This window comes from Zootermopsis nevadensis, unplaced genomic scaffold (assembly GCF_977971745.1).
Source record: "Zootermopsis nevadensis isolate Lab colony 2312 unplaced genomic scaffold, Znev_1.0 Znev_ptg000039l, whole genome shotgun sequence".
NCBI classification, from domain to species: domain Eukaryota; kingdom Metazoa; phylum Arthropoda; class Insecta; order Blattodea; family Termopsidae; genus Zootermopsis; species Zootermopsis nevadensis.
Window position 1 is genome coordinate 706,810 of NW_028259171.1, and position 19,991 is coordinate 726,800.

Sequence of the window (19,991 nt, forward strand, 5' to 3'; positions counted from 1 at the left end):
TTCCGGGTCGTCATACCTAAATTAAATTGTATTTTTATTGATTTCTTTTCTGAGTAGTTTATCAGGTCCCTTGGGTAGGCAACCAACTTTTCGCAGGGCAAGTTCAGTGGTGGGAGTACCACGATAAGCCTCTGGACAGGCCAGTTGGTCACACTTTGGTCTGATCTCTCCCCTTCGACTTTATCGACATGGTTAGACCTTCCAGGAGGTTGAGTCCTTGCCGACAACGCTCCCGGGATCATAGAGACACTCGAATCCTCTCACCGCTACAAGGAACTTGACCGACCAACTTGTAGAGTGTGAAAACTGCTTTAAATCGGCCTTATTCTATTGTTCCCACTTTGGCCACCAGATCGCAGCACATCAGTGTCCACCTCATGATATTTCCACATCCGTCGTTTTTGTTATCACCTCTCATATGATATTCAAAAGTACGATTTTGAGGATGTGCAGAATGAGAACTTCCATATCAAATTTCATCGAAATCCGTCCAGTAATTCTCTAGTTGAATCAGCTTGACAGACGGACAGACAGATATGATCAGCCCATAATGCTTACTCACTTTGGGTTTCGTGCGAAGAACACGCGATAATTCTAAACATAAATTCAGAGTGTAGGATCTGAAATTTTCACGGCGGTGAGTCTGAAGTTGGCTATCTTCTGGGTCGTTGAGCCATGTAGATACCCTAATTATGGAGGCAGCAAGTTCCTCTGAAACGTCGGGAAAATTATACCAGACTACACGGGGCAGCAACCAAATTCAGTATCTTTATGTAAACTGGTTTTAACTTTTTAAAAATATAATTCTGGATTGTGGTACACAATCATTTAACAGTGGAGAAATATTTTTCACTATAAAAGTTGCTGAATTTTTATGTATCCCACATTTTTAGTCCTGTCCGACTAGAAAGTTTTTCTGTATTCTATACGTGGCTATGACATGGACCAGGAGATATGTCTAAAATCATTAGTTTTCGGCTGCTGTGGTAGGAGTGAATAGACTGTGGAGTCTCGCCCCAGGAGAGAACCGTAAGTCTCAAAGGAAATCCTTTAGTGTACAATGGTATATGCTCGGATGATGGGAGTTTGTCTATCTGGACCCAGGACGTGGAACATAACTATTCGACGTTAAATTGAACCGGCGTCCTGGAGAACCAGGTTAGGAATGATACACAAGGGATGGAAACATTCCTACGACCTTACTCATTACTGCAGCTAGTTCTGGAGATAAAGACTGACCCCGTCTGCCATTTGTCTTGGAAGGATTCCCTGGTACCTAACCGCAAGATTAAACAACTCTTGCTAGAGAATAATTGAGTTTTGCTAACGGAAGGAACATCTAACCCAACAAAATAACTGTCGCATTTCCGTGGAAACTTCTATCCGAAGTAAGATTCTGAAGTGCGAGAAGCCACCTTCTGAAGTGTGCAATAATTGAAGCTGAAGCGAATTTATTCAGCACAAGAGAAAATGAAACAAGACGACTCGGATACTGATTAAGTAACACTGGCCTTTAACGCAATTACACGCGGTTATTCAATTATTAAGTAGCTTCAGTATTTATTTATATTTATTTAATATTAGTGTTCTGTCTGACGACAGGTCCATATGAACAGGATCCTTCCATCCTTTTCTCGGACTGGGACCTGTTCATATACGTTCTTGGCAGATGATCCAGAAGTGGTTTGCCATTGCCTTCTTCTGTGTGTGAATGGAGTAATTGTTGGGATGCCACGGAGGAAAACTCCGTGTTGCCTAGACCACGGACTTGCCCAACACAAGTTATAAATTCGGGCACCGCCGGGAATCGAACCCGAGACCCCAGGATTACAAGGCCAGCGTTCTAACCGCTAGACCACCTCATCTTATTATTATTTAGTATTCTGTCTGACGACAGGTCCATATGAACAGGATCCGTCCATCCTTTTCTCGGACTGGGACCTGTTCATATACGTTCTTGGCAGATGATCCAGAAGTAGTTTGCCATTGCCTTCTTCTGTGTGTGAATGGAGTAATTGTTGGGATGCCACGGAGGAAAACTCCGCGGTGCCTAGACCACGGCCTTGCCCAACACAAGTTATAAATTCGAACCCGAGACCCCAGGATTACAAGGCCAGCGTTCTAACCGCTAGACCACCGTGGCCGTTAGCTTCAGTGTAAGTAAACTCATATCATTAATTGATTGGCATTGATGAAACTACTGATTTTATGAATTATGTTTTTTTAAATGCGAAGAATTGTTTTTGTTGTTCGCCGTGTGTACGCGCATGGGTTTTACCAGGGTCTACTCTCCCCATTGAAAAGACTAATAGATACTTCGCCAAGTATTGATCAGTTCTGACGTAATTGGTCCAAGTGGGAGGAGAAACATTTCGTTTTGAGATTGTCTCTTTCTTATAATGAACGTTTTGCGAGAGCGTGCAGGGAAACTGTTGTTCTATTGTTTTTCGTATTTGTAAAATGGAAATTAAGGCTAACCGCTCTACGATTTGTCTGATTACTCATTGATGTTGTTCTTGTCAGCGGCACACAAAATTGTGTCTAAAGTTCTTCTGTCAACTTGAATCGTAGACGAAATTATTGGGTATCGTTAATGAAGAATTCGATGTAATTGCTTAATTACTGATCAGATATTCCGGATTTATGAGATGCCGGACAGTAAATGCTAAATTAATCTGTTTTGTAATCTTTAAGAAAGGCTGTTATTCTGTTACGAGAAAATTATTATACAGAATTCTAATTGAATTTTGTATAAATTCGGTTAATTGTAGTGTGTTTAAACGAAACTTATAATTTGGTAAGTATAGATAAAATGTTAGGTATATTTATTATTCAGAATTATCTAGAAAAAGATCTTTATCGCCAATGCTATTCAACGTTGCTACGGAATACCAACTTAAGAAGTCAAAAAACACGAAGAAGGACTGAAACTGAATGGGATAAATTTGATAAACTATTTTAAAATATTAAAATCTCAAATAGAATTGCGGTTTGGGGAGTATTAGGTGATGAATTTGACGGGATTTGAGGATTTCACGGCTGTGAGTCCGAATGTAGCAGATTAAATACGGAGATTTCAGTTTATGGAGACTAGAATGTTTGCAGGTTGAAACAGAAAAACACGAGAAGGCCTCGCTCTCACTTTTATTGAAGAACAGTCGAAATGCTGGAAATTTTGTCGACGGTGATGCTTCTGCAGATGACAGCGAGACAGTTTGGCCTGACTTGGACCACTCGGGCATTCGGTCTGCGCCCTGGGCCGACAGGGGCAGAGCCCAAACGCCTCGTCGTGAAATTGCCTGCCATCCATTTGCGGTCCTTCACGGCATTGCTTTTAATCGATTACGGGCTTGTTCAAACTTGAATGATTTATCATTGAATAATTGATTTACTGATTTATGCCGGCACCAGCGATTTAATCAAGCGACGAAATCAGAAGCTGATGTTTAAAATCTCCAAAGACCCCAAGCGCTGTGAAAAGACAATGAATTAGTATTTATGGACAGTAGGTTATTTACGACACTCTATCAGTTGCAGACATTATGTAGCGTCAGATAATTTGAGGAGATGGCTTTCAGTAAATGAGATGCTTGGGGAGGAAGTGGCCGTGGCATATTTTGTGTTAGTGTCCTGTGCATTCCCGAAGATACGCTGAGGAAGACCGCGGAGAACAGGTGTCGATCAGTGCCGAGCTCTGGTTTAAAACAATTACCTCTTGGTTGCGCCGTGACGCTGTCCGTGGTTTCCTGCAGTTGACACACAGAATTTAAGTTTTATAATCCTTGAACGCTTATGCTCCATCTGAAATGAAAATGGTCTATAAAGTTATGGGAAAATCGCCTCGTCTTCTAAAGATATTCATCTTCCTTTAAATAATGCAATGAGTTGTGTGCTAATTTATGTTTTCTACGAAGTTAAAATTGTGGTTACGTTTGTATATCTGTATTTTAGCTAGTAAAAAGTAAAAGTAAAGTTTGTCCCACTATACGCCATGTAGGCGCTTGGGGGGAGTGGAGGTATAGCTCCTCTCTTCCTTGACCTCGGCACTAGATGGGGGTGAGTGGTCAGCATCACGCCCCGGCCGGCTTTACCCCCGGGAAAGGACCCCGGTACCCATTGTAGAGGAGGCTGGGTGGGCCCCAGAGCCGGTCTGGACGCAGAGGCTAGAGGAAAAATCCTTTGCCCCCGTCGGGGATCGAACCCCGGTCGTCCAGCCCGTAGCTAGTCACTATACTGACTGAGCTATCCCGGCTCATGTATTTTAGCTAGCCTGTAGCATAATAGTCGCTTCATAACCTATGATTTTTTCTGACTGTTCTGAAAGTGGCTAAGATTTTAACATAAGTACAATGTGTGCCTTATTCCCGTTTTCCATTAAAGGAACTGCATTTATTTGGGTCAATTGAATGACTCGTAGGTCTGCCTCGTAAAAATATTAATGTGCTCCATGATGTTATGTGTAATGTACTTTAATACACTTTTGTAGAATTAAATGTGTATGGGCTAGGTTAATGGCTTTAAAGTTAACTGAACTGGTAACGCTCTGAAATGTATCAGTCCGTAAGTGAACACTAACTTTGGCTTAATGCGTTTTGCTAGTGGGATTAACGCCATGGTAAACCTTACATTTATACTGAAATCACTTCGTCTTCTTAAATTAGGTAGCGTCTCCACGGTTATACCACCACGACTCTTACGAAAGAGCGTGGTTTTGCAAAATGGAGTACGTATACACTGCTTGGCGTTGGAGGCTGGTATCAGAATCCTTAAGAGGATTTCGCCACAGATGTGTACGGAAACACATCACATTAATTAACGTTGCTTAACAAAGAGCTACAGAATTGGTGTATGTTTTGAACTCCGTACCGCGTGACCTTACACGTTTCTAAACATGACATTTACCACACGCGCAAAGTAATATAGTTTAATTTTCGCTACGGTTCACGCTGTACTGTCAGCCGACCGTCGGCACACACATATCTGCTCCATTCGCATGATTAATTGGTAACTGAAAAGTTTCTGAATAAATGGGACGTAGCGAGTTTGTAATATAAGTTCGTTAAACCATTATACTGGATCCATTTCGTAAACTGTTAATAATAATTAATGTATCGTGTAAGAGTTAACAACAACAGTAATCAGAGGGTTGATTACGGTGTCAATGAATCCTGACCTCATCCAGGCAAAGGCAGTCGGCATTGTCAATCATATTTTCATAACATCCTTTTTAATATTATCGTCCCATCTGAGCCTCTGCATCAGAAATGTCTGTGACCTTTTAGACTTATAGTCGTTCTTCAGGCTTTAGTTTTAGCTAAGAACACGTTACAGGCCCGTCCATATCTGTCTGTCTGTCTGTCTTACATTATATCATAAAACATAAGATTGTTTTGTAAGATTGTGTTCCCGCTTGGGTTCGAAGTCATGGTTGTAGCTCTTTTTCAGGTGCGTACGAGCTATTTTATTTTCAAAAGCGGCTGTAAATTACGGCACGTCTAGTTGTCCCCTGAATGAGTCCCCGTTCCCTTGCTCTCAACGCCGTGCGTCGCTTTGTCGAAAGAAGTTTCCTGAAGCCAAGTCGTACCCACTCGTAACGAGTGCTACCAACATGACGTAGATACAAATACCTGTGGAATATAATTTCATCCAGCCATTGAATATGATATAATGTAACAGAGTTTGTTGTTGAAACAATTTAAAATTTAAATACCTATGTTACGCACTTGAACTGATGTACATTTATTTTGAGGTGTTAACTAAATCGAGTTTGGTGTCAATCGATATACCACTTGCATGAATGCGGATAATGTTTTGTGATTGTACTGGAGATTACGGTAATCTTGACGAAGCACGTAAATAATAATTCATAATAAGGAACAAAACCAAAACCACGAACAAACATAAGAACCACAAAATCCGCGGTAATTCATAGGCATAATACCCCCAACAACGGACAACCGAAACTCGTCTGCAAAAACCACACGTTTTGTGTAAAAGTTTACATAGAAGATAAATACAAAGTCAGCACATAAAGTTTGGGGTCTATTTTACGTAGTGGGAACAACACTTAAATCGTCATATGACTATATATTTTTTTAAGTCGCGATGATTATTTGAAAACTTCTCATTGAACAGATGAAATCAAAACATACGATACACGATAATAATATTAACGTCAGGGGACTGGAGAAAATTACATTGGGCGTTCATAACTTTATCTTTCATCAGATATCAATTTAATCAAACCGCGGAAAGTAATTGCGAAATGAATACAGAATTTTAACTGAAATATTGCATGGTGCGTGAAGCTGTGGATTGGATTGGACTGACCGTGGATGGACACCACAGCCAACTTAGTTCTGTGACAGCGTGGCAGTTTCTTAACCAATAGACGATCGACTTTCCTTCAAGAGAAATTGGGTTAATAAGACAAACCCCTTGAGAAGTTGTAGTCTCGATGTCCCGAATTAGGGTAAGTTTTGATGGTGATATTTTATCTGCAGCGGATATTGTATGACTTAATTGCAGTCACCGTTTTGAGAGCCTCGTTTGGGGGAAACGGGATACACAGTTTGCATTTAAGGCCGACGTTATAGAGCGCGGTACGTGTATGGAATTCCAGCAGTGCATGTTGCGAATTGCGATGAAATATTCCAGTAATCTTTAAAAAAAAAATTATTATCGTGGTCTTGATGTGGAAAATACTATTATGTGGTCATAAGATTCTTGGAATTCTCTGCGGTCTGTCACGAGCATTTCATAACAGTCCATAACAGAATTCCATCGCCTTGTTAGCAGTAAAGGATCGATTATGGATGTCACCGGCTGGCGTTAACATGATCCTTGTATCTCTGTGGCATAACTTCGTGAACGACTCGACCACTGGAATTTTTGTGACGAAAAATATCCCCCCACCCCCGCCCCGCCCCGTCACAAAATGAGACTGGGAGGTTTTTAAAGCTTCCTGTGAAATCAGCAAACATTTCGCCCACTTTCAATTCTTGTTATTATGCGTTAGAATTCGTAGGTTACTGGTACTTGGGTTCTTGGTTGTTGGGATATTTTAAAATGTATATCACGTGCTGAGGTTATGTAACGGCCGATTCTTCTGTGTAGGATAATTATGGATGATGTGGAAGGACTCCGTCCTGGTATATTATTAAGATATTTTCCAGGGATGTTGTAAAATATTCAGAAAACCTTAAGTTCGTTTACAGCTTATCTGCAGAATTAAGACTTTTTATTACTGAAAATGTTTCGCTTCTGAGACATCGTGCTCGGCGCTGGTTTAGCTTTCGCTAACATAAAATTTGAAGTTTGAAAATGCATGTTAATACATTGAGGTCACTGAAGGATTTGAACGCACCGCCAAGCGGCGAAAGGTTTTCAGTATATTGGCTGTCCCTTCCGGTAGTCGGGAAGAGACACAAGCGTTCAACTTTATCAGTGAACGAACTGTATATTTTTTCGAATAAAATTAATCATTGTGTGTTGATAGAAAAACAGTTTTGCGATTTGAATAGTGAGAACAGAGAAGCGATGAGATCTCCTGGACCCGAAAGGGAGAGAGTAACGAAGATTTTGTGATGAGAAGCTTCACAATTTTACAAAATTCTCCGTACGATATTTAGGTTAAGGTAAATGATTAAGGAATGTTGAAATAGGTGGCGGATTGAACGATAGGAAACATAAAACTTGCTCGCTAAAGTTTGAGAGGAGTATCTGAGGAGAAGATAATTTTGTAGACCAAGGCTTAGATAAGAGGTTAGTAACACGGATCTTAAATAACCAGGTTGGAATTGTCTACCTGACTCCCGATAGGAAGCAGTGGTGTGCTCTAACGAATTTTCAGGTTAATTAAAAGCCAGGAATTTATCTTTCCGTACGACTGTTGTTAGCTCCTGGAGCTTTTCGAGAAACACTCTGATGTTTGGAGTTAGTTAATTCTGAATTCGTTTCCTTTGATGGATTTCAAATGTATTTGGTTCGTGTTAAACTCATTTAATTTAGAATTCTAAAACATGTTATGGAAGCCTGGAACTATGTTTAAACTTAAAAGGATGGGTTATAATGATGAATGTTTTATCTGTAGTTTATGTTCTTGTACGTCACCCAGCTTACTTCAGCGGAGCAGTGAGACATCTCTGAGCCGACTCAGGCATTGAACTAGTCAGGCCTATAAAGCAAAGAGTATTAGTTAAAGTGCGATTAGTGGAGAAATATGGTGGAGGGAGGAAGTTAGCATAAAATCAGATTAGATCTGCTTTCCGCAAATGATTTAGTAGTGTCACCGTGTACAAGAAGTGGTTTGCAGAAGGAAATAGATCAAAATATAATTTGAAGTTTAATCTGAGCAAGTCTAAAATAGTAGTTTTTTATTTGAAACAGGTGATATATTGAAAACACTGAAAGATATAATACGGGTGGTTAAATATAGAAGTAATAGGTATATTTAAATAATTAGGAATAAGTAAGACTTGAGGTTCTCACAGCGGTGAGTATGAAGATTTCCGTCTTCTGGGTTGTTGCGCTGTGTAGTCTGGTCGATGTTAACCAACGTTTCAGAGGCCATACTGCCTCCGTCATCAGGGCGATCGCCCTGATGACGGAGGCAGTATGGCCTCCGAAACGTTGGTTAACATCGACCAGACTACACAGCGCAACAACCCAGAAGACGGAAATCTTCATACTCATCGCCCTGGTGATGGAGGCAGTATGACCTCTGAAACGTTGGTTAACATCGACCAGACTACACGGCGCAATAACCCAGAAGACGGATATCTTCAATTAGGAATAACTTTAGAAAATACTCAATGATGGAAGAATCATAAATAATCCATTAAATCAGAAGGCAATCCTTCATTAAACAGTTGTTGACAAGTTTTTAGCTACAAATCTTAATACGAAAGTCAGGATATTAGGTTATATGTATATGTAATGTTGTGGTAATCCAGGATAATGTACGTTGTTGAAGCTTGGAAGGAAGTTGACAGAATTCGCATAAGATTTCATAATAAAATTCTGCGTCTACGAAAATTCGCGGTTTATTTGATAAACGTTGAGCTAGGGACGGACAACAGAGCCGTAAATGCTATGTCTTTGACAGTTAAATACTCTAATATCTGGTTTGAGATACTATTCAGAAACAAAAACAAACAGGCCTCAGTAATGATACAGTTATCTCTTAAATACGTCACAAATTTTATGTTTTATCCGTGGACATAAATTTCGTGGGGGGGGGGGTTCTATTCTTATTATTTCTTGGTTCGTTGACCAGTGATAGTGCAACGAACCAAGAAATAATAGAAGACAAGAACACTATCAGAAAATGAAGACTGTGAAACATAGAGAACAATAAAAATCAGTAATTAGTGATAGGTTTATACTACATACACCCGTTGATGGCTAAATTGTAGCCGAAACTAGTTGTGTAATTAAATGATGTTTTAATCTTTTAATCTTTTAACATTATTATAATTGTGATTGACGGTAAATTTTTAATATATATTTTTAATAGGGTGCCATTTGCTGAGCGTCAGAATATCGTAACCGCACGGTTCAATTCTCTTCTCGAGGAGCGAAATTTTCTTCTTTTAGTTAAGAAATTCCCTGCGTTTAAGTGAACCTGAAGTTGTATTACCACGCTCAAAGGAATACAGTCTTTTAATATGGTATCATTCTGTTTTATTTATTAATATATTTATACTATCTCATCTGAATAGCATTAAAATATCATTTTTGTTTAGCAACAGATGATTTTTTCTTAATACCTTAAATGATGTCAGCGTTATATTTGTTACCTTTATTTTTAAACTTTCTTACATTTACAACAGATTTTTTTAAATAAAATTTAATTTTCGTTTAAACGCGACGGACCGCCTTAAATCCTCCCCCGTGTAATAGGGAATCCACTGTAGTAGCAAAAACCCACTGAATTGTGATCTCTTCTCAGTTTATCGGTGAATTTAATCTTCGTTTGTTAAGATGGTAAAGTTGCGTCATATTGTGATATAATAAGTATATATTAAATCTTGTCCGTCTAATCACAATAATTCTTATTAAATATTAAAATATTACAATAATTAACATTTCAACGTTTAAAATATTTTAAATTTTTTAAATATTTTAAATGTTGAAATGTTAATTATTGTAATATATATTTAATATATATTCGTTTGTTGGTTTCGTCGGATCTGTTTCTCAAAAGTTGTTCGTAGTTTCGTCGAGGCTGTGTTTCGACGAGGTGCTCCCTCGGCTGTGGGTCTGGAATAATGCTCTCTTTATATGTTCTTGTGAACAGCGTTCCTCCTTGTCCGTGTGCTCCTGCGTCTACATTCCTGGTTAGAGCTGACCGTCCCTTTCTTTTACGCTTCGCACTTTCATCTGTTTCGAACTTCGCTAACGAGCTGACCAGTGGCGCCTTCGGCCAGCGGAAATTTCCAGCGGAGTTGAAGGCAAGAACAAAGTACATTCGGTTCTAGCACCAACCATTATATTTATTGAAGGTGGTAGAATGTGCAGAGGCATCCGACGTAACTGAGAGGAGGGTGGGATCTGGGCATGTGACTAACTTACAGACTCATTTTGCGTCTTCAGCGTCTGAGTTGACGTCCTGGCGTCATGCAGTCGACGAAATTTTACGAAAGTGTATTTTAAGATGCAAAACTTGGGGTCCTCTCCCGTCAAGGGAAGAATGGATTTAGATTGCCTGACAATGGAATGCTGACGAGAACATTTGCAGAGAAAACTAGAAATATGTTTACTATGAAGAGGTTCATATTTCACAATGTAGTCTGAATATTTTTACCGTCATCAAACAGACAGAAAACAGTACGAAAGACGAATAATGCATAGAAAATTGTAGTTGGGATGCGTAGGAAAGAGACATTTTGATAGAACTAAGTATAGATGGAAGGGAAGTATTTAAACGAGTCTTAAGTAAATGAGGTTTGATGTAAACTATATTAATTTGGCTTAGTTTTGGGGACAGTATCATTCTGTTAAGAATATAGTAACACAATTAGGAGAAGCAGACGAATCATGAATTAGCTGAAAGGATTAGTTTTTTTTAGGCGATGGAATTGGCTGTGTATAAGTAATGGTCGAAAATGTTTTGGACTGTAGATCCTCTGGTGATGAACACACGTCCAGTGCTGTTCGCCGTTCGTGTCTTTGGCCGGGGTGTTAGTGCAATCAGCGCCATGAAGAATAATTCCACGGATTCTTGAAGTCGGCATTAATTGGAGTTGACTGCTTATATTCATGCTCCTTTCTCAATTACGTAATAATAAATATATTAATTTCATACTTTTTATTTTGTTACATTACGCAGAAACGTGAACAATAAAAAATAGACGTTTTAATTTTTAACGTGGAAGGTACAAGGCTACTGATCTATCTTTTAGTCTTAAATTGTATCACCCTGACGATATGTGTGTGGAGCGGTACGCACTATGAAAGCTGTCGTTACGAAATTTTGTCCAGATCCGTACATTTCAGTCCCCTTTTCTTATAGTAATTGATTTCGTATCGTGACAGTTTCTTGGATTCTGTGCCCCCCCCCCCGCCTAAAATTCAGGCTAGAGATCAGCTGGTACTTCTTTTCAATTACATTCAAGTCTCCCGTCCATTAGAATTCTCAAAAAAATTGAAATCCATTTTGATGTACGGCAGTTTTATTTGTGTTGGATTGGTTCTGAGTCCGCTCTCTTCCTTTGCTCTCATATTAGAACTTCATTTAGTGAATAATGGTCTGTAGGATATGGCTGGCCGAGCCCCTCAGAAGAGATGGGCTTCGGTTTGATTTCCCGTCACATTCAGGCCGCCCTCACCATTCAGTCTCCTACCTTTCTCACCCCGTGATCCCAGGACCCACTAATGGACGCTAATGGAAGACGGAGCCCTTAGAATCTCAGCGGCGAGGCGCCCAGCTAAATGCCTCATAACGCAAACCAATGGAAATCGGTGTAGGAGTCTGTGACGTGAATTATAACCAAGCTCCAAAGGCAAACAGATGTTCTTTGTTGTGATTTACAGGGCTTCGATAACATCTGGAACAGCGAAACATTCCAATAAAATTGTACTCCTGTATTCGTTTGACAGTCACTCTCAGGTATATTTAAATCGCCGAAAATTATTCGCATTTATTATTTAAATATTGTTGGGAAACTTTTAAATAATTTTTAACAAAGTTTACTAACACAGTCTATTGCAAGATAATTATTTCACATGAATAAATTTTGTCCCCAAAAAAAGAATTAAAAAAGTGACACGCAGTCTTTATAGTCCGTTTTATCCCTTAAAACTCCGGGAAATTAAACTTACCCCTCCGCCTATACGTTCTTTTTAATAATATACCATAAGATAGTAATAAAATTCTGTGACGTACAGTCGGAAGAAAGAATAAAGGACATGTGACCCTGTTTGGGGTTCATATGACCTCCTGTGTACCCAGAGGCGCTAGTGCTAATGACAGGTGTGATTGTACTCTGTTTCCCTCTGTCTACACAATATTCTGTGTACTAAATAATTAGCGATTAATTTCAGAGCAGTCATTAACATACTAAATTATTAGCTGACGTAATGCTGTCTCTACATGAACTGCACTGAGCTAGGAGCATTCAGAAACGCAAAGCTGAAAGTGTGTGTCCCTCGGCGCAGTCCACATCTGTGAATTCTTTAATGGCCTTTGGGATATTATTTATGGTGACCAAACGTTTGAGGCTTCAAAATAGGACGAAAATGAATTTTAATATTTTTTCCGTCTGTTAAGGATTTGATGCCGTTGAGAGCTGTGTCCACGGCTTACCCTGGTCCTCACCAGAATGTACCAAGGGCTCTGAGGCCGATAATTGTGACACTCGAATTAGTTTAATTAAAAACAATCCCATCCACATTGCTCAGGTCATAACTGTAGGGCCGCTGGTCTGATTTTGTTTGCATTTTATGTTGGAGGTCCTTGTTTGTTGACCTCGGCAACAAAGGAGGGAGAGAAACGAATTCTAGGTTCCACGAACTGAAAATCTAGGGAAAAGGGCAGAGCGAAATCGCGTGATGCTGGTATTTGCAAACCTTATTTCTACAAAATCTAACATAATGACCGCTGGATGAAGATGTCGTATATGTCTCTTGTCACTCCTCACGACTTATCGACGTGTTTATGCGAAATTTAGTATTGCAGTTAATGTTGAAGTATATAAAGTGAATTAGTTTAGGTTCATACTCTAAGTGGGCTTTACCAAGCTCCTGAAAATGTTTCTTGCACAAAATGTTGTACGCACAGGATTGACATATTTTTGGCATGATAAATATTTACTGAAATGCAAAGACACTTAATTATTTACTTTTTTTTTTACGAATTTTCAGTGAATGATTGAGTATACACGGCCTTGTGTTTTATGAAGTTGCAAAACATTAAAATTCGTATTCTGAATTATCTTTTGTAACGTATAGTGCTGTCAAAAATTCTGCCCTCTGCTTGTTTACACGTCTAATTGAAGTCTGAAGACCCAAGAACTATAAATCCTTTTATTGTTTATGTTACAGACAACGGAATTACCACTGGAGTGCAGAACATCTCGAGAAGGGCCAACGACACCAAACATAGCTCTCTTGACGACAACGGTAAGGCAGAATTTTACTATTCTAATCCGAAATTAAACCGAAAACATTTAGCCTATCCATGAGGTTCATAATCTTACCAGTGGCGGAGTCTTATATTTTCGGTTCCCAAACTCTGATCTTCAGTGACATTTTCTTTAATAACCTAACCTAACCTAACCTTTCAAACTAGTTTATTTTGTATTGCTTAGAGCGGAAGGTGTAACGAGACGAATTGATTATTTTCAATATTTAGAATACATTTTTGTTTTATTCTCTAATTTATTCCAGCTACTCCAGAGTAATCGAAAATAGTGCGTATTCTTTGAAGATTAAAAAAATGAAAGTATTATATCTTACTAACTCTGTGATGTATAGTCTATCTTGAAAAGTCAATGGCCACTCATCTGTTCAAGAAATTCTCCAGATTTTGCGAAAACCAAATATTCAGTAACGTGTTCAAAAGAGCCACCGCGATTTCTTGCCCTGATCCGAATAAGTGCAGTCAACACACTCATATTATACATTAGATCCATTTTAATATCATTCCTCTATCTAGATTTTAATCTCCCACACGGAATTTTTTCTGTAGGTTTTTCCGGGTAAAATGTTGCACAAAGGTAGTTTGTGTTCTCGGTTATTTTGCTGTGTAGAATGTTTTCGACTAGGCCTACAACCGTGAGAAATTACGTCTTGGTATGTAGAACCGATTTTAAAATGTCTCTAAACCCCATTCAGTAAGAATCACTTCAGTCTCTGCGTCTTCATAAAGGTAAATAAATGTAGAATAATTTGGTTTCGCGCTACGTATTTCACGCGTTGTGTAAAACTCCACACACTTTTAAGTGATGCACTATAATAAACCAACGAGAAACTGAAACATTTGTTATTGTTGATTATTAATTATGTAAGCTACAGACAATTTTAAAAACTCGGTTTCATGTTTTCCTGTTATGGATATGTTAATAACTTCGCCTATTCTGATGTTTTGAATATTCCTCGTATCTCTGTTGATGATGTTACGCGGGCAATTAGTCGTCTCCGTTCGACGAAATGCGTCGGACCCGATGAAATCCCGACTTTCGTCATAAAAGGTTGTTCTGAGATTTTAACTCCTCTTTTACGCCATATTTTCAACCTTAGTTTATCTAGTGGGAACTTTCCTTTGTTATGGAAGCGAGCGGCTGTTGTGCCGATTTTTAAGAAAGGCAACAGCGCCTTAGTATCTAACTATAGGCCTATTTCGATCCTTAATAACCTCTCCAAAATTTTTGAAAGCATTGTTCATGATCACCTTTCCTTTTATTTCAAATTCAAATTACACCCCAGTCAACATGGTTTTTGTAAATAAAAATCTACGGTAACCAATTTAGTTACCTACCTTAATGATGTTCAGCCGTCGGTTTGTTCACAGGGACAGATCGACTCTGTGTATTTTGATCTTAGGCAGGCCTTTGATTCAGTCCCGCATTCTATTCTTTTGAAAAAGCTAAATAAATTTGGACTATCTTCTCCTTATGTCAAGTGGTTCCAAAGTTATTTATCATCCAGATCTGCCTTTGTTCGCATTTTAGGACAGTCTTCTTCTCTCTACGCGGTGTTATCTGGAGTTCCACAAGGCTCTACCTTGGGACCTCTCTTATTTAATATTTTTATTAACGACCTTTACGACAAAATTAAGTATTCTAAATTTCTCTTATTTGCCGATGACTTGAAACTATATCACGATATTAAATCTGTGCATGACTGCAGAGCTCTTCAAGCAGATATCGATTCCGTACATGAGTGGTGTAATGATAACAATATGGAACTTAACATAGAGAAAACCAAAATTATATCGTTCACACGTAAAACCAACAGTATCCATTTTAATTACATTGTTAGTGACTTTTTAATCTTGCGTACAAATTGTATAAAAGATCTTGGTGTTTTGTTAGACAGTAAACTGTATTTTCACTGTCATGTAAATTGTGTTCATTCCCAGGCACTAAGGACCTTAGGGCTTATTCGTTTTATTACTTATAATTTTTCCTCTCTAGACAGCCTTGTTGTTTTATATAATGCTTTAATTAGGTCAAAGCTTGAGTATGCCTCGGTCGTTTGGAATAATCTTACACAGACAGATTCTAATAAATTAGAAAATATTCAAAGAAAATTTGCCAGTTTATGCAATTACCGATTTTTCCAGTTTAATATCCCCCGAAAATATGAACTGATCCTATCTACTTTAAATTTTAGAACACTTTATTCCAGACAACGACATCTCGATGCGTTATTTCTTATTAATGTATTTAAGGGCAAAATAAATTGCCATTCCATTATGGACGCTGTTGGTTTACGTGTGCCGGCGAGGCAAATAAGAGAATTTTCTACTTTTAGTGTGAGCAGTGCACTAAGGCATAGTCCTTCAGCCAGGTGCGTCATCGCTGCAAATGACGTATGTAAATCTTTGGACGTATTTAGCACAAACATTGTCTCCCTTGAGCGAACGTTCTCAACAAGGGAAATGATCTAGCTTGGTTATCTGTCTTTTTATATTTTTTAAAGTTTTACAATTATATTAGTGTTCCCTACGTGGATTATTTGTTTTTATTTATATTCCTTCATTTTTTGCTCTGTGTTAATATTGTTTCTATTTTGGGTTTGCCTGTACTGTATATTTATAAGTTTAGTTAATCCGTTTGTGTAATATTTTTAATTTTTATTTCACTATTATTGTATATATTATCAGTGTTTGCCTGTTATTGGCTTCTTGCTGTTGGCAAACACGTAAATAAATTAATTGAATTGAATTGAATTGAATTGAATAACTGTGAAAATAAAATCATTGTGGACTGTGACACAAAACAGTTTCAGTTTAGCCAGTAGTTGGTCTCTCCAGGTTTTTAAAAAAAAGCTAATAACGCCGTGCTTGTACGGCATCTTCTCCGACAGCTCTATGCGCCGGGTAGTCTGGCATTGCAGGCGCTTCCAAAGAGAGAGAGTGGCTACTTCAATTTAGACGAAAGTTTCGTAAATACGCTACGACATTGAAGGTTTTCATTCAGATTCTAAATTGTTGAAGCGGCTACTGTTATTAATGAACGAATCTTTTCTTATGGTAGTCGATGAAAATGGTTAAGGTTAGTGTTCGGTATTGGACTTTATTTATACGGATTTTGAGTCAGGATTGTGCTGCCACAGTGTATATTATTATTATTATCCCATCTCTTCACCACTTCCATGTACCCGAGACAGACCTTGTCCCTAAGGTACATAGGGCAGCAGCTATTTCCGGGATCCATATTCTTTTTAGCAAGTGTCACATGTGTTATATAATTTTATTTTATGAGTGTCTTATACTACTACTACTACTATTACGTCTGTGAGACATAGCTCATAGTTTCTCAGTAAACATTCTTGCAACTGATATGCATAATTTTCTTTCATTCTAGTATATCTTACATTTGTGTTGCCAGCAATGAGCAGGAAGTATGTTTGCAGTTTGTACACGGAAATAGCAGCTGTAACTTGGCTTTAGCTTACATGTATTGTTTACGAAACCACGTCACGTAAAGTGGGCGACGTTCCAGCTAGTATCCCCGCCAGTGAAATATTTAATGTCGTCTAAAATAATAATTAACATAATGCAACTCAGAATTTTTAAACCCAGTTTCAGCTTTTGTGCTGTGAGTACTGAAACGTAGAAACCACGTACATGAATGTAACGATTAAATACTCTGGTAGGCTGAAAGACTGTAGTACAATTGTTTATTTCACGACTCTTAAGTAGTTGAATGTTTTATGCAACGTAAAGTTGTAGCACGGTAGTTAGTAATAAAATTAGTGGATGTAAAGGAAGGGTCCATGACCTACTTTTAGGGGTACGAACTCAGAATTTTATGAAGATGGTCTCAGAAAAATTACGAAAAACAACAAACTTCTGTGGGATGGTTTTTAGACTCGGGCGTGTTTTATATGGGTTATGATTAATATGAATCTGTAATAAGCTCAACTTTAAATACCATTTTGTGTGTATTTGTGAAATGGAATGTCGTTGTTCAAGCCCCAAGAGTGAAAGCTTACGTTTGCTCGTGATCATTGATGCAACAACGTACACACTGGAGGGTGAAACATAATAGAATTTAAAGTGTCACATATCAAAAATTTTGAAATTTGAGTGTATGGTATTGTGTTGCGCTTTTTCAATGTGATATAATATAATGTAATTTGCGGGAACAGTTGAGTGACACTACAATCCATACCCTGTCGTTGCATCCGCTCAGGTTAACGTCACTGAATGATAAAAATGTCGTCATTTCAGTGTCAAAGCATTGGCTATACACAGCGAACTCACGATAATCATGAAAATGGAATCAAGACGTGATTATGTAAACTATCCGAATGATACGTTACGTAAATTTCCCATAGGGAACACAGAATGGGGAAGTGTTAACCATCTCAGGGGCTATCGGCCCGTCGAGGACTCTGTTCCATGAAAGGGTTGCAGCCACGTTTAGTGAGAATCTGTCACGTCATAAAATGGATTGAAGTGGATCTGTGCTGTTGAAATGACGTCAGTTACACCAGCTGTATTCTGAGCGAGAAGAGTGTATTTGTCTGTCTTATCACGGCGCTTTCCTTCAAAATAAATATTCGCCATTTTTCCAGGCTCCCGGTTTTGATCATATTTCAGTGAAGAAAAATTTCCGTTTTCAATTTTTATTTCTGTAATCATCAAAGCAAAATTAGTTACGTAAAATGTTCAACAAACTTACACAATACGCAGAAAGTGCAGTGCATTGTCAGGGAATTACAATTGCAAGGGAATGAGTCGTGTTTTCTACTTTTATTCAAACCAAGCTTTTGGTTAGTTTATTATGAACTCTTGCTTTCAGATGCTTTTATAAAGTCTGTTATAACGAATGTCGAAAACTTTTACGGATACCTTCCAAGTATCGATGATTCCGAAAACAAAATTTCTTTCGAGTTGGTATATATTCAATGATCCGACAGTACAGCTGTCGAATTAAAGGAGAGAGAACAATAACACATTACATTGTATCATATTTATTATTATTTATTTAGTGTTCTGTCTGACGACAGGTCCATATGAACAGGATCCTTGCATCCTTTTCTCGGACTGGGACCTGTTCATATACGTTCTTGGCAGATGATCCAGAAGTGGTTTGCCATTGCCTTCTTCTGTGTGTGAATGGAGTAATTGTTGGGATGCCACGGAGGAAAACTCCGTGTTCCCTAGACCACGGCCTTGCCCAACACAAGTTATAAATTCGGGCACCGCCGGGAATCGAACCCGAGATCCCAGGATTACAAGGCCAGCGTTCTAACCGCTAGACCACCTCATCTTATTATTATTTAGTGTTCTGTCTGACGACAGGTCCATATGAACAGGATCCTTCCATCCTTTTCTCTTCTCGGACTGGGACCTGTTCATATACGTTCTTGGCAGATGATCCAGAAGTGGTTTGCCATTGCCTTCTTCTGTGTGTGAATTGAGTAATTATTGGGATGCCACGGAGGAAAACTCCGTGTTGCCTAGACCACGGCCTTGCCTAACACAAGTTATAAATTCGGGCATGACGAATACAGTTTTCATTATTAGGCCTATTATATCAAGACAAAGTAACTCTTTTAAAATTACTTTAATTTGTATAATAGTTGACTAATACTTGAGTGTTATATGCGCGTATAGACACTGTTTCTGTAAATGTATATTGAAATTAGAAATAGCTGAAGTAATTTCACGGTGAAGCGATTCGTTCAAAATTCCGCGACACTAATAACGCAGAAAGGTTAGGGTACTCACCCCCTACGTCCTTATAGGGAAATAATTACTCTCGTAGTTTTCCACAGGAATTGTAATCGCCATCGGAGGAAGGTAAAAGGAATTTTAGCGCAAATTTCGTTCGATTAATAAACTGAACGACACTGTTATTACAAGGAACGTTGCCACCTCCCACGGGGGACGTGAAACTTCTGCTTTTGGGGATGAAAGAAGTCGAATGTTGAAAGTTACCCGACGTTAAAGTTGATGAACCCTTTATGCGAAAACCTAAGGACGAGAGACATAAGTAGGATACGTCGTGCGAATTACAAATTGGCAGTGCTCTGTTTTGAGGGTGATTGTACTTGTAATGTCCTGTAAACAGTAGTTTCTACGTCAGAATTGTGTCGAGCCATTTTGCTGTTTGCAGTACTCATTATGCAGAAGTGCACATATAAAAGATTCACACCGCTGTAAATAAAAAGCTGAGTTAAGTATGACATTAATATTTCCTTGAGTTATTAAAACCCTTTAATTTTTTCTTAGTAAGATATTTCTTGCCGAGAATCCTGTACATTTGATCCGAACCGAATTACGCAAGATTTCGTACTTCATTACAACTCAA

At 38.5% G+C, this 19,991-nt stretch overlaps 1 protein-coding gene across 2 annotated transcripts in view; it reads left to right on the forward strand.

Annotated features, from left to right (window-relative positions):
• The window catches only part of LOC147871784 (uncharacterized), a 209,322-nt gene that overhangs the window by 50,064 nt on the left and 139,267 nt on the right, over positions 1 to 19,991 (forward strand). For both annotated transcript variants that reach the window (XM_087360164.1, XM_087360163.1), the window contains exon 2: positions 13,546 to 13,623. In XM_087360164.1, coding sequence (XP_087216290.1) covers positions 13,546 to 13,623 — 78 coding nt within the window. The remainder of the gene's footprint in view (positions 1 to 13,545; positions 13,624 to 19,991) is intronic.